This window comes from Budorcas taxicolor, chromosome 19 (assembly GCF_023091745.1).
Source record: "Budorcas taxicolor isolate Tak-1 chromosome 19, Takin1.1, whole genome shotgun sequence".
Classification (NCBI taxonomy): Eukaryota; Metazoa; Chordata; class Mammalia; order Artiodactyla; family Bovidae; genus Budorcas; species Budorcas taxicolor.
The window spans coordinates 18499729-18515474 of record NC_068928.1 but is presented as its reverse complement, the minus strand read 5'-3'; the positions used below and the strand labels follow the sequence as shown (position 1 = coordinate 18515474).

Here is a 15746-nt window from a genome sequence, read left to right as displayed (position 1 = left end):
TCATGCGCAGAACTGGGCCTCACTCTAGCCTCCCTGTCTAGGTCCTTACACTGCTCGTGGCTCCTGCCGATGATGGGGTAGCTCCCCATCTCCTCTGGGCAGGGGCTTCCTGCTTGCCTAGAGATGAGGAACAAAAGTGAGGAAGATACATCCTGCCCTGGAGAATTTCCCAGCATGCCCATGGGGGAGATGGGCAGCCCACCAGAGAATGACAAAAAACTGTCAGCATCTGGAGGAGGGGATCAGAAATCAGAGTAACAGGCAAAATGGAGTGCTATCAGGGAAGGCTTCCTAAAGGAGGAAACCTTTGAACTGAGCTGGAAAACTTAAGTGGGGGTGGGTTCAGCCAAGACCTGCATTTGGGCTGGGTACAACTAGTGCCACGAGGGCCAGGCATGCTGAGCAACAAAAAGGAGGAGAAGAGAGCCAGGCCAGGTTCTGCAGAGCCGGGGGGCGAAACTGGGAGTCCCAGGAGCAGGGATTGGGAGCTAAGCAGGACTGGGAGGAGGCTAAGGTACAGGCCTGGAGGCTGCCATCAGCCCCAGGGCCAAGACTTTCCGGGGTTCTCAGCTTGAGTGTCCAGGGTGCAATAAAGGGGTGAGCGTGGGAACTCAAGGGAAGGGAGGAAACTTCCCCAAGATGCTGGGCGGCCCCAGGCAGGCCTTGTGAGCAGCTCTTGCTTTTCCTTCCTCCCGACTGCTCTGTCTCCCCTTACCCGCTTCTGTCCCAGGGTCCCCGCTCCCGCTCTCCCGGCCCTTGCCCAGCCCGGAGCTGGCCCTGAGTTCTGCTGGGGAGGCCCGTGCTGACCTAAGCCTGGAAACTATTCTTTAAGGGGCAGCAGAGAGGAGGGGGAGAGTAGGGGGCCTAGCTCCATCCCGCTGCAGACTGGCTAGGAATCCTGACCTGGCCCCCGACTGGCTGAGTGGCCTAGGGCCCTCTCTGAGTCTCAGCTTCCTCTGCGATGAGTGGAACAAGTCCAGCGCGCTAATACAGGAAACCTCCAGGCCATACTGAGCGCTCGGCACCGCCGGCGCGTACAAAGGGCGCGGTGAGCGGGGATGGGTTGGCGTCTGGTGGGGGGCTGAGGTGGGGGAGAGGCGGCTGGACCCCAGCGCGGGTGGTCCGGTGGGGGGGGCTCGGGCTTCCTCGCGGACTCCTCCAGGCAGGGGCGGAGCCTTGGGGCCGCCCTGGGTTTCCGGGCGCGGGTCGCACATCCACCCTCCCGCTCTCTAGGGGACGGGGCGAGCTCAGAGCGGCCCAGGGATCCCGAGCCTGGGGGCGGCGGCGGCGGGCCCGCGCGGGCGGCCGCCCTCGGGGGCGCGCGGCTCCTTTTGTCTGCAGCCTCCCGCTCCCCCGCCCGCCCCGAGCCGCGGGGCTGCGGCGCCGCTGCTGACACGGCTCGGCCGCCGCCGCCACCGGGCGGAGGCTGCGCGTCGCAGCGCCGGGCGGAGGGCGCGCGGCGATGGCGGCGGCGGCGGCGGCGGCGCGGGGCGGGAGGGCGCGTGGCTCGGGCTAGCTGCGGGGCCGGCCCGGATGGCGGGCGGCGCGGGCTGGGCGGGCGCCCCCGCGGCTCTGCTGCGCTCAGTGCGCCGCCTGCGCGAGGTGTTCGAGGTGTGCGGCCGCGACCCCGACGGCTTCCTGCGCGTGGAGCGCGTCGCGGCGCTCGGACTGCGCTTTGGCCAAGGCGAGGAGGTAAGGGCCCCGCGGCGGGGGTGCCTGCGCCCCAGTCCCCTCAACCCCCGGCTTCCTCGCCATTTCACCTGCCCGCTCCCAGTCCCGGCGGCGGCGGCTGCAGCCCTGAGGCATCCCGCCGGACCTGAGGACTTCGAGCCCCGGGGCTTCCCCGCCCTGTCGGACCCTGGCTTTACACCTTTCGCGCAGGTGCTGCGAGTGTCACGCATCGCGCCCCGGAGTGGGGAGCAGGGGGGGCTTCTCTGCCCACCTTGCTTACCCCGGGCCCTGAGGGTCCCTCTAACCATTCTTCAGCCTACTCGGTATATGGGGCGGGGGGAACCGTCAGATTCTAGCTCTGGGACCCCCTCCCCTGCCTGCCCTGCGGAGACCGAATTGCAGAGGTCCGGTGCAGGAATCCCAGGACCGGGGCCGGGGTTAGGGGCGGGATGGAGTAGGGGGGAAGCACGCGCCCCACTGGGCCTGGCCGAGGGGAGGAGAGGACAACTAGGGGCGCTCTACCGCCTCGGCCCCTTGACTGCCCCCAGCCGGCCTGGGACCTAGCGGGAGGTGTCTGCCTTCGGCCTTCCTGGATTCTCAGCCTAGCGCCTGGTGACCACCCCTCCTCCCCGCACCCTGCGGGCTCCGAGGGGCAGGCCTGACTGGCAGCTGGCTGTGGCGGCAAGCAAGTCTGCCACAGCCAAGCTGGGGAACAGCAGCTGAGCAGTATCTGCAACGGGGTGGGGGCCGCGCGGATCTGGGGAAAGCAGGAACAGTGTCAGCAGGGCTGTGACCCGAGGGTGGGTGCTGCCAGTGGGGTGAGCAGAGACCAGTGTCCTCTCATGCCATGGAGGAGAGGTGGGTATGTGTGTGTGGTGGGGGATGTGCAAGGCACCTACCTGGCAGGAAAGCATCCCACACTCCTGCTCCTGCCCACTCTGAAATGGTCAGGGCACGAAACCTTGAGTAGTGACTTTCCAAGGCCACCTGAGGCCTCTGGCTCTGCATTGGCACTCCCTGGCTTTCTGTTCCGGGAACAGCTGGGGCCTAGCATTCCAGAACATGGGAGAACCCAGGCCTGGTTGGGTTGGATCCATGCCTCCCTGTCACCTGGCAAGGGGGAAGGATGATAGATAATCGTCTCTTTGTGGTCGCTGGGCTGGGCTGGGGCCTGGGAGTCCCTGAGAGCGGTAGGTAGAAGAGGATGAGGCAGGTGTCAAGTCTGAGGACTCAGGTACCACGTGTGGGAGAGGCCCATTGCTGCCCGCCCTTTGGAACCCAGGCTCTCCCTCTGCCAGGATCTGCTCAGGGCGCTTTCCTGCAGCCCCTTGATCCTTCTTCCCAAAGGCTGGTCTGACCCCTCCCATCCTCTGAGGCAGGCTGCAGACCCCAAGCGTGGGGAGAAGAAGCTGCTGGCCCTGGCTGCAACTGGAGTCCCAGAGCCACGGTCTCAGTGGTGGGAAGAGCTTCCCGGCAGGCTCTGGCAGGCGGCCACGTTAGCTCTCGGTGAGCCCCTCACCAGCCCCACCTTCTCCCGGAGCTGAACAGCTCCTCTTGTTTGCGCTTCTGCCTCTTAACACTCAGGAGCCAAACCTGCTGTCACTTAGTCATCGTGGTTCTGCACAGGGACTCACATGGGTCTCACTTCTACGTGGCAGTCTTTAAATATGTGAAAACAGCACTCCTGTCCCCTTCCCCCTCTCTCCCTCCCATCTTCCCTTCTCCAGGCCAAATACCCGCTATTCCTGAAGCCTCAGGCCATTTCCATAGGACCTGGCAGGGGCCAAACCTCTGGCTTCCAGCCCTGAAGCCACCATCAACTGTGTGACACTTTTCCTAGTAATAACATGGAGGGGCTGGACCAGGAGACCCCCGGGACTGTTCCAGCCCCAACACATCACACGCAGCAGGTGTCTGGGGGCACGGCTGTCTTTTGAGTGGTGCCCTCAGGTTAAGTTTCTGGCCACTGAAATCCCTTGGGATCTTTCTTAGCAACCCGTGCCAAGCCAAGATGCCCGTTTATCCTGGAGGAGGATCAGTGATTTTCTTTTAAATGTATTTGTTTATTTAGGGTCTTGGTTGTGCTGGATCTTAGTTGTGGCACATAGGATCTTTGATTATCCTTGTGGCACGCGAGTTCTTCATTTCCAGCGTGTGGGATCTGGTTCCCTGAGCAGGGATCGATCCTATGCCACCTGCGTCGGGAACATGGAGCCCTGATTTTTCTTTTTAAAGCATGATTTTCTATCATTACAAAATCAGTTTATATGCACTGTGGGAATAGAAATATGGACAAGCAAAAACCAAAGTGCCATGTTCCCATCCCTCAGGTAGCCCCGCTGTCACACCTCGCTCACATCCTTCCAGAGCTGTTTCTATGCTTATATGTAAATTTTCTCCATAAAATGAGGTCATGCTGTGCATACTGTCTTGTAACCTGATTTTTTCCCAGTAAATGATCAGCACTTTTCTGCTCCAATAAATTCTCAGCTTAATTACTATGCATAACTTATTCAGATTTCCCTATTTGGCCCCAAAAGGCCGATCTGTGCTGTTTTGTTCAAACCACTTTCCTCACCAGAACCGTGCACTGCATCCAGTTGTTCTGACCTCTAGGTCTCTCTTTCTTTAATTCAATTCTTTTTTTTTTCAACTTGAATAATCCTGACTTGTTGAAGAGATCAGGCCTGTTGTCTGTGTCAGTAATTTCTTGGATCTAAACCTGTAACTTGGACTTTATTCCTATTGAATTTCATCTTGTTCTTTTCACCCTGTTGTAACAGAAAATAGAGAGAATTTATTGAGTAGGCCAAGAAGGTCATTCGGCTTTTTCCGCGCGATGTTACAGAAGAACCCGAGTGAACTTTTTGCCTACCCAATACAGTGCTACATTTGTCACTCAGATGCCTTCCTGCCTGCTAGTTGGAGAAGTGGGAGCTTTACATCTCAGTCTCCCAGGCTGGTTGTAAACCCAGGCAGGACCACGGACAGAGCCTTGTAGGGGTGGTTCTGCTCACATAGTGTTAAGAACTGAGATCCACAGAATTACATTTTTCAGCCCTGCTCACTGCACACCAAATTCACACACGCACACCTGTTTTGCACTAAAAAATAGGAATGTCATTCCCCCTTCGAAATGCTATGTCTTCTGACAGTTTCTATCCCGTTTGTTTAAAAATCACATAGAAACCTAAGTTGCAAAGTATAAAACAGATATCCATGAGGCCATATTGACATCAGTAAGTGATTTAATAAATGAATAAATAAATACTAGGAAAGTCTCCTGTGCAGAAATTAAAATAATTTATGTAGATAATTCTCCATCAACGAGGTGCAGCATAATCCCCCACCCTTGTGTGACATATGCATAGTGACACCCTCTAAAGAGCACAGTATGGAAAGAGGGGAAAAGGCCAACTCCTCAGTGGAGAATCCCGACACACTCTGCCTCAGCTGGGTCACCAAGGTCAACATCAGCCATGGTAAGTCATGTAGATATTAATATTATGTATCTTTCATATGATATGATGGGAGAGGAAATTTACCCCTGCAGTCTCCCTCCCAAACCCGTCACCCTGGTCTAGTCATGAGGAAACATCACGCAAACCTCGATAGACAGACATTATTCTACACAGCAGCTGCTTAGTCCTGCTCACATTTGTCAAGTTCATCAAATCCAAGGGAAGTCTGAGAAACTGTCCTAGCCGCGCAGAGTCTAAGGAGACATGACAACTGAATATAATGTGGTGTCCTGGATGGGGCCCTGGAACAAGAAGAGGACTTTAGGCAAAAACTAAGGACGTTTGAGTGAAGACTTTAGTTAATAATAATGTTATATATAATATCACATTGGCCTCTGATATTCCCCTAATGTATTGACTTGGGAATCATAGTAGAAAAGAGAAGACATTTTGATGAAAACATGAGTCATATGTGAGATACATAACTTGACAATTCTCAGAATGTTAGGATGGGGGCAGGGGGGGAGCAGACCCAACACTGTCCCAACCCTGGAAGTCTGTACTAAGTAGGAGTGGGATCTCTATGATGAGGATGGAAATGATGGCCCAGTGCCCTGAACTCCTGTTGACTTCTCATAGCTTGCTTTTGTTTCTAACCTCCCTAGGCCTTTGTTTACTCATCCATAAAATGGGGGCGATAACAGGCCCCATTCCATAGCATTATTGTGGGGCTTGAACACGTTAATACATGTAAAGCATTCAGTGTCTGCATGGAGTAGGCCCACTGTCAGAATTGCTGCTACTCTTGTTTTTTTGTAAACACTTGCTAGCATCTTTGAGAGGCTGTTCTAGGCTGAGGGGTTCTTGGGGGATTGAGGTCCAGATCTATGAACAGTCCCTGGTGCTCTGGGACCACCCTCCTTGTCCAGCTCTGAGCTTCCGGCTCTGAGCTACACCTGTAAATGGAGGTGTCCAGGTGCTCCCCCATATAACTTGGTGCAGACAGGAACACCATGTTCATGGGTCCACTGATGTGGGGTTGGGAGGGGGTTCTGCCCCAGCTCTGGCAGAGGTATGCGTGCGTTGGGGGCTGGGGAGTGTTGAGGGCAGATGCTCCTTTGCCTCCTGCTGCAGCAGCCCCAGTGGTCATCCCCACCCCAGGGACCGGAGCAGTCCCACCAGGTTGAGCACAGAAGGGGAGGCTGACAGCTGGCTGGGGCTGACAGTTAGAGGTGGATGAACCCGATCTGGAGTGGGATGGAAGGCAAAATGCCCGTTGGCCTGGAAATAGTGAATGTCATGCCTGGGTGAACCGCTGTCCTCAACATGATTGGGTGAATGCTCTGAAATTTTTATAGGATAGTCTTAATGGAAATACCTTTCACATTCGGTGGTTGTCAATACATGTGTCCAGGATTTAAAAAAAATTTGTTTTCCATTAATATCTTGCATACCTATTATATGCCAAAACTCCTCCAGGCACCAGGACTCAGGAGTGACCTGGAACTTACATGGGGGAGGGGCTGGAAAGGAAACTGGCAAAGGAATGGCAAGTACTGTCCGGTGGAGTCGGGTACTAGGGAGAATCAGAAAGTACTGAGACAAGATTTTTGCCCTTAGAATGACCACGGACAGCCTCTTCTCTCATAGACGGACATTTAGATGGAGCCTGGAATGAACTGGGGGTTGCGCCTTGCAGAGATCTGGAGAAAGCTGATCCCGGCAGAGGCAGGAGGGGAGTGAAGGGAGGGGGCAGGGCTGGGCAGGGCAACCTGTGGGGAGGCTGTCCCTCCATCCATGGGAGACTTGCTGGAGACTGGAGCTAGGGCGAAGCAGAAGAGACGTGCCCGCAATTGAATAACAGAGCCATTGGAAGTGGGTGTGAGAGGAGAGAATTTGGAGAATTTGGAGGCAGCCATTTCCTGGATGGGAAAGACTGAGGCAGGAGGCAGGTTGGGCAAGGAGTCAGAGTTCCAAGCTGGCCTGTGAAACCCGCCATGCACCTGGCGTCCCAGTGGGGTTGTGGAGCGGGCCAGTGACAGATCCAAAGAATGTGTTTTAGCCCTTCAATGCATTCTACCTGCCCACCTACCCATCAACCCTTCCATCTCCTTATCTATTCCTTACCCATCCATCCATTTGTCCATCCATCTGTTCACCCACCCATCCACCAGCCTCCCCATCTCTCCATCCACCACCCAACATTTACTGACTATCTTCGTGCACAAAGCCTAAGCCTAGATCCAGGGATAGGGACTGGCATTTGCAGGGAGTGACAAGCGGCTCCACACAGGGAAGGGCAGGAGGCACAGGAAGGGCAGCGGGGTGAGAGCAAGGGCCGGCTGGTGACCTTAGGGACCTTAGGAAGGGCTCAGGGGCTGGGACTGTGCGACTGGCTCAGAGCTGAGTTTGGATGACAGCAGCAGCCCAGTGCCTGCCTCCACTCACTGGACTTAGCTGTTTTTACAATTTGATTTCTCACTTTCCACAGAGGCTATTGGGTCTGGCAAGGTCTTTCTGAGAGAAGGGAAAGCCCAGGTTATTTAAAAGGTGCTTATTATGATGGACGGACCTCAGCTTCCTTCTCTGTAAGATGGGAGTCAGCAGTCCTCTTTGTGGGCCTGTTTGGAGGAAAGAAGATAATATATAAAGGCCAAGCACAGCACCTGTTGGCATGGTCTCTCCTGCCCACCTGCTCTCAGCCCCTGGAGGGCACCTTTGGCCCCTTTCTAACACCTGGTACTTTTCTGGGCTTGGCCTCCTTTGTGTGAGGGCCAGAGTTGCTCCCGCAGCCACTGGTGGCTCTGTGGACAGAGTGGGGTGAGGGAAGGATGGGTGCTGATGGCCTTCATATTTCTTATTCCTTTTCATCCCTGCCATGAGATGAGGATCTGAGAGGTGAAATAAGTTGTCTGGGGTCCCACAGTAGTTGGAGGAGTTGGGATATGAACCCAGGTCTGTCTGATTCTAAAACTGCCTCCCTAGATGCCTGCCACTGGGAGTCCCAGGTTCAAGTGCCAGGGGATGGGAAAATGATCAGATCTGAGTTTCACGAATTTGACATAGAATCTTCCAATCCGAGACCTCCTCGGGCTTTCTAAATCTGGGATGGTCTGGGTACCAGACGAGGAACAGTGCAGGCAGGGGCTATAAGTAGATTTATAATCTACAGGGCGGGCGAGCACTGTATGTAGGGGGGGCTGCAGGCAGTGTGCCACCCAAAAGATACTATGGAAGGTGGCAGGTGCCAGCAGGAAGCTGAGGTTTCAGAGCAGAGAGCGACTGCCTGCAGCCTCACCCTGAATTATGCATCACCACCACTTCCTGTGCAAACGGTGATTAAAGAGTCTCGGGAGGCCAGGATTTCTCTGACTGCTCCGGTTTCCTGCCTGGCGCCCTTCTGAGATCCTCTGCAGTCCTGGGCGGGTGTGTGGCAAGGGCAGGGCTTGGACATCCTTCTGGACACCCAGTCCATGTTCTCCAGGCCCGCGCTGGGGCTCTTCCCAGCCATGGAAGGCCTGTGACCCCTCTTGCTCTCCAACCACTCCACCTCTCCCTGGCATCTCAGCTCAGAACAGGCTGGCTTTTAACTTTCTCCCTGTGCCACAGAGAAGTGTTTGGGAAGCTGGCCCTGGCATCAGGCACACCTGGTTTGAGACCCAGCTCTGCCACTTTCTAGCTACATGACCCTGAGAGGTTATTTAACCTCTCTGTGCCTCAGTCTGCTTGTCTGTAAAGCGGGATAATGTTACTGTTGTTCAGTTGCTAAATTGTGTCTGACTCTTTCCAACCCCATGGACTGTAGCCCACCAGACTCCTCTGCCCTTGGGATTTCTGCAGGCAAGACTGCTGGAGTAGGCTGTCCTCCTCCAGGGGATCTTCCCGACCCAGGGATCAAACCCACGTCACTTAGCTCTCCTGTTAATGTGACTGTTACTGCTGCTCACTCTAGGTTTTCTGGATGGGCTGTTTCCATTCTTTTACAGACCTTTTTGAGCACCTGCTCTGTCAAGTTTGATGATGTCAAACCAAACTTGGGTCCACTTGCCCCCTTGCAGTAAATCTCCTGACCCCCAGGCTGTGGTGAAAGAAAGTGCAGCATTTGTTGGGGGCACCATGCAACGAATCAAGGTACAGCTCAAAAGGGCTCAACTCCCCAGTGGTTTTCAGGGAAAGGTTTTTAAAGACGTGGTGAGGGAGGGCGTTGCACGCACGGTGCCTGATCAGCTCATGGACGTTCTTCTGATTGGTTGGTGGTGAGGTAATCAGCAGTCAACATCATCAACTTTCTGATTCCACCTGGTCTGGGGTCTACATGCTTGTGGTCCGCAGGCACTTAACTACTTCCGCTTGGTGGGGGTTTCAGTATCTGAGGAACAGGGCAAGGATATGGCTCAGGATGTTATCTGTAGCCTTTGAGGAGGAACTAAAGGTCCTTGGTTTTGCTTAATGGCTAAACTACTATTGTCTTGCTCGACTTGTTTTCCTTTGTTTCTGCCTTTTCTCACTTCTCTGGTAGCTGTGATCTTTGGAACTCAGGGAAAACCTCAGAGGCTAAAAGTTTTCTACAGACAAGAGGCAGGTGAGGACATGGGGGATGATCCTGGGAAGGCCCCATAGGGTCCTGCTCAGTTATAATGCAGAACACGCAGCTGGCGAGGTTAGGACTCCTTCCCCGAGGGAGGGAGCTTCTGCGGGGGAGGGAGGCTCTAAGAGAGAAATCTCTGTTCCCAGCTGTGAGAAGGGCAGGGCTGGTGGCCTGTTCAGGTGTAGCTGGGGCATGAAGACAGTAGACACGCTCTGCCTGGAGATGAGAAAGGCTTCCCGGAGGTGATGCTGGGCCTGAGTCTTTTGTTTTCTTTCAAAGATTTCTGTATTTCTTTATGGCTATTCTGGGTCTTCTCTAGCTGTGACAAACCGGAGCTGCTCTTCATTGCGGTGTGCAGGCTTCCCATCGCGGCTTCTCAGGCTGTGGTGTGCGGGCTTTAGTAGTTGCAGCTCAGAAGCTCTGGAGCGTTGCCTCAGTAGTTGTGACACACCGGCTCAGTTGTCCCTTGGCATGTGGGATCATCCCAGATCTGGGATTAAACCTGTGTCCCCTGCATTGGCAGGAGGATTCTTTACTACTGAGCCACCAGGGAAGCCCCTGGACTTGAGTCTTGAACAGAGTCCCCCAAAGTGGAAGGGAAGGATGGCTGAAGGGTAACTTGGCAGGAGAGAGGGCGGGTGAGAGAGGAGAGGGGCTGCCAGGCAGGTGAGGACGGGGTAGATTTTATCCCGAAGGTGGAAGCAGAGGGTGAGACGGCTCTGCTGCGTTTCAGACAAACCCATCTGGAAGTCGGGTGAAAGTCGCTCAGTCGTGTCTGACTCTTTGCGACCCCGTGGACTATAGAGTCCATGGAATTCTCCAGGCCAGAATGCTGGAGTGGGTAGCCTTTCCATTCTCCAGGGATCTTTCCAACCCAGGGATCGAGCCCAGGTCGCCCACGTTGCAGGCGGCTTCTTTACCAGCTGAGACACCAGGGAAGCCCGGAAGTCGGGTGGGGCTAGGGAAAAGAGACGAAGTTGGGAGACCTCTCTCCCCGTCCAGGGACAAGGAGAGGGGCGATTGGGCTGGTGAGCGAAGGGGAGGGTCAGAGGGCAGCTGCTGGGCCATTTGCAGGACCTCACAGCACAGAGCTGGGACAAACAGGACAGCACATCCTTTCATGAGTAAGAGTCCTGTGTGACCCCCCTGGGTGACTGGGTGATGGGGTCTGAGTTCAAGTGCGGGTACGACCAGTTGGAGGATGCTCACACACATGAGCAGGTCCTGGGGCTCCTAGCCCTGCCTTTACTCTCAGGAATTCCCACGAGGGTAGCTGCTCTTTATTTTAAAAACAAAAAAAGTCCCAAATATTGTTGTCGATTTATCAGCAACTCTAGAGGGCAAGGAAAGGGAAAGGGAAGTCGCTCAGTCATGTCCGAGTCTTCGTGGCCCCGTGGACTGCAGCCCACCAGGGCCTCCGTCCGTGGGATTTTCCAGGCAAGAGTGCTGGAGTGGGGTGCCATTGTCTTCTCTTTAGAAGAGAAGACACGCAATAGAGTGCAGTAATCACCCTGCCATCGTGAAGCTAGCGCTAAACTGTTTCTGGATCTCAAAATCCACTTCCTGTCCTTAGCAGTTAACCACGTGCATTTGTGACCCACGTGTGTGAGATGTTTTGGCTCATACAGTATCCACCTAATGATATTTGCTGTGTCTGAGTCCCAGACAGAGCCGTGTCACCTCTCTGCTTAAATCTGGGCCAGGATTGCGCGTCCCTGGTCACTACTAATATCTTCACTGTGTTCCACCCGGAGGGGAACCTGGCTTGCTGGTCAACCCCTCAACCGCTGATGCTCCAGCAGCTTCTGCCGGGCCCAGCCCCTGAGCTGGTGTGAGCCGGGTGGAAGCCAAACGGAGCTGTGCTCCCAGAGAGTGGAGGTTGGGGGTGAAGAGGGAGGGGTCCTGGGGAGCCCCAAGCCTGCAGGGCGTGCTGGGATGGACCTCCCTCAGTATCACTGACCATCCCCTGGCTCCCAGTGTGGGTGGGCTCTTCCCAGCCTAGCAATTGGCTGCCAGCCAGAAGACTGGCCTGTGGCACAGACTTCTAAAACCCCGACTCCAGGTGGGGATGACCAGGGGACACCTGCTCCCAGGCTCTAGACACTGAGTGGATGGAATCGAGAGCCTGTTTGCCCACTCAACTGGACACAGCCAGGTGGACCTCCGGCCATACTCCCTGGGGCGTGGAGGGTCTTTGTTTCTCTCTGTGTCTGTCCCCTCCCCTTTCCGTTCCCTACCTCCTGATTGGCCAAATATCAGACCCTCTCTGAGGCGTGAGGGTCCCCATCAACACTGAGTATTAGTTCAGATTTGTTTTCCAGATTAATGAGTGTATAATAAGATCTCAAACTGGTTTAAATTTTCATTTTTAATTGCTAATGCCACCTTGCACTTTTTTCCATGTTACTGTTTATTCTTGGTATTTCCTTCTGCACAAACTGGTATGTCCATCTCTTTTGAGCACTTATCAAGAGGAATTTTTCTTTTGATCTTTATATTTTTAAATCAGTTCTTTGTATTTTTAATATCATTTATCTTTTTTTTTCTTATTCTGTTGCTTTTTCATTTTCATTCTATTTCCTGTATTTGAATATTTCTGTTTTCAGTTATATCATATCTGCATTATTTCTAATTATATTTTTCACTTTTTAGTAGTTAGGCACTTATTTCCCATCTCTAGCAAGAAAAAAATAAGCTATCTTATTTATAACCCCCAATTTATGAAAATATTTGACTTTGACTCATTTGGAATTTATCATGAGGCTCATGTAACATTTGGTTCTATTAATAGTTTGAATTTATTTCTAAACTAGAACTGAGTTTCATTGTTTCTTTTTTCTATTTCTTTTCCTTGTGCTTTGTTTTGAAAATGTTCAGACAGTTGAAGGAGGGTCTGATAAATACGCAGATACTCTTCATCTAGACTCACTGTTACTTTCTCTCACATTTGCTTTTTCTTTCTTTATTTTGTCACTGATAGTCTGTCATCTATCTCCTTTCGTGTTGCTTTGCAGAAGCATTTTAAGTAAGTAAAGACATCTTGACATTTTCCCCATAAACACTTCGGAATGTAGGGACAAAGACAGTCTCTTGTCTAAACAAGAGCCACCATCACACCTAGGACTTAATCTTTTATCAGATTTCCCAAGTTGTCTTCAAAATGTCCTGCCTAGCTCCCTTTTCTTTTGATTTAGGATCCAGTCAAGGATCACGTACAGCATCTGGTTTGTCCTATGCCTGTTTCGTCTCCCTGAAATCAGTACTATCTCTGATTTTCTTTGCTCCTATAACTCGCATTGATGTTTTCTGCCAAGTCCAAGGCCAGTTGTCCTATAGGCTCTGCCATAGCCTGGATGTATCTGATTGCTTCCTCGCACTTTTGGCAAGAAGAGTTGATGGTGTGTGCTCCTCGGAGCATCACGTAAGGGGTCGCATGATGTCAGTTTGTCCCATTAAGTGGTGATGCTGAGTTTGACCGGTTGGCTAAGGCTGCATCTGCTTGATGTCTTCAGTATGATGGTGCTTTTTCTCCTTTATAATTAATTTGTGGGATGGTACCTTAGACAGGGTGAAAATTTGGTTCTCTCATAGCTTTTCACACAGTGGCTTTAGCATTCCTTTTTTAGAGCTTGTTTTCATTTTTGGTTGGACTGGGTCTCCGTTGCTGTCTGGGCTTTCTCTGGTCATGGAGAGTGGGGGCTACTCTCTCCTTGGTGCCCAGGGCTGCTCACTTTGGTGGCTTCTCTCGTTGCTGGGCACAGGCTCTAGGGCACACAGTTGTGGCACCCGGGCTGAGTTGCTCTGTGGCAGGTGGAATCTTTCTGGACCAGGGACTGAGCTGGTGTCCCTCGCATTGGCAGGTGGATTCTTGTCCAGTGTATCACCAAGGAAGTCTGATTTTAGTATTCCTTGATGCTCCTGGCCCGTGTGAATTACACAGGTGGCTGCAAAATGATGGTTTTTCTGTCATTCCTTCTAGATACAGAGGTTGTTCTGTAAAGAAGATCTTTCCTTCACTCCCTTTCCCGAATGTCACTATGGACTGATGGATGCTTTTCTCTCCCATGTTGCCATTGTTATTCTTTGCGATGTGCAAAGATGCAGCATTGTAAAATTTTGATCATTATTTCTTGGTATATTTTAAAATTGAGAAAAGTCAACCATCATTACCTTAAAAAAAAAAGAGCTCTCTCATTCTTCACCGTTTATGGATTTTTAAGTATATAAACACATTTTCAAGCTCTTTAATTGGTATTGCATTAAGCTTATTAATTTAGAGAATATCACCATCTTTATTATATGCTTAGTTCTCCCAGTAGGAGCAAAATATTAACATTAAAAATAAATGTCTTAGAATTAGGCTAAATTAGTGTTTAATATTTAATGTGCTTGGTTACTACTGAGAATGAAATAATTTTTTCCAATGATTTTTTTTTACTAGCTGCATGTCACTAGTATATAAGAATACTATTGATTTTTATCAACTTATCACATATCTCCCCACTGGTCTGAACCCATTTATTACTTATAGTACTTTTTCTGGTTGATTTCTTGGGATTTTCTAGGTAAACAATCATGTCCTCTTCCAAAAGTAATGATTTCATTATGTCTTTTCTTATTTTTATGAGTGTAATGACTTTTCCTTCTGAGATGGGACTCACACCTATTTCTAAAACTATTTGGTTTATTATTATTGGTATTATTATTGGTCTTACTTTGCGGCATGTGGGATCTTAGTTCTCAAACCAGGAATTGAACCGAAGTCCCCTGCAGCGGAAGCATGGAGTCCTAACCACTGGACCACCAGGGAAGTTCCTAAAACTAGCTGTAAATCAACTATATTAACTATATTTCAATAAATTTTTTAAAAAAGGATAATTGTATAATGTGAAAAAAATAAAACTAGTTGGAACCTGCCTGGGCACTGGAGACATGGCCCTGACTGAGGAGGGCTCAGGAGTAGCTGAGTTGCAAGTTAAGAACAGACTGGGGTGGGCGCCTGAGCTGCAGCCACCGCAGGTGGTCTCACGACAGTGGCCCAAAGGCCGTGCTGCTGAGGCTGGTTTTGCTCCAGGAGCGTGTCTAATGCAGAGGGAAGGGCCTGGCAAGAGGTGGTCGGGGGTCTAGGCTGAGGATCAGCAGAGGACGCCACCCTCCAAAGGCAGAGAAACAGAAGCAGCACACCAGGGGGATGGACAGATTGAAACTTGCTGGGCACAGATGACCACAGAGCTGGTGCTGGGACAGACATGGCTGGTGGGCTGAGGAAGGCGTCCCTCGGCCTCTGCTCTGGTCTTGAACTAGTTGGTGGAGCCACTCGGTGTGAGAGGTGGTGGGGATGACAGAGGCAGAAGCCCAGCATCCTTTTCTCGTTATTCTTTTCAAATGGAGTGACTGTTACTCACTACCATTGAGTATAACACTGGTACCTGGGTTTAGGTTTATCATCTTTAGCACGTTACTGAAGACCAAAGACCACCTCCTCCCTGCCCCAGTTTTTCCCCCTTTGGCTGTGGCCACACAGCTTGTGGGATCGTAGTTCCTGACCAAGGATTAAAACCTGCACCACGGCAGTGAAACCACCGAGTCCTAACCACTGGACTGCCGGGGAACTTTGCATTCTTCTTCCATTAGAACGCAGTTCAAGACCAGAGGGTAAATTGTACCACGTGTCTTCCCAGCATCTATTCAGTGTTTTAATGATGTTTGCTATTTTCTCAGTCAGGGCAAAGGATTAAGCTTGGAAGAGGGTGGAATTGTGATGGGCCAGGAATGGGGAGGGGTAGTTCCCCAAAGGCAAGGAAGGCACACCTGCCAGGTGAGGGGCAACCTGGCATTGGGCAGAGAGAAACCGCAGCTGCGTGGGTCTGCCCCACTGTGCAGTCTGCCTGGCAGGGTCGGGAAGATGTGTGGGAGGCGGTGTTGGTTTCTGTGGTTCTCTTGCAAGACAGAATGTGAGAGCTCCTTCAGAATTCCCAGGAGAAGTGACAGTTGTGGCAGAGAGGATGTGAGGGTAGGAACGCCCT

The 15746-nt window shown here is 52.0% G+C and overlaps 1 protein-coding gene across 1 annotated transcript in view; it reads left to right on the top strand.

The window, feature by feature from the left end:
- Positions 1 to 1533: 1533 nt before the first annotated feature.
- The window catches only part of RAB11FIP4 (RAB11 family interacting protein 4), a 102331-nt gene continuing 88118 nt past the window's right edge, over positions 1534 to 15746 (top strand). Inside the window, exon 1 of the mRNA XM_052658405.1 lies at positions 1534 to 1692. Within this exon, the coding sequence (XP_052514365.1) occupies positions 1534 to 1692 (159 nt within the window). The remainder of the gene's footprint in view (positions 1693 to 15746) is intronic.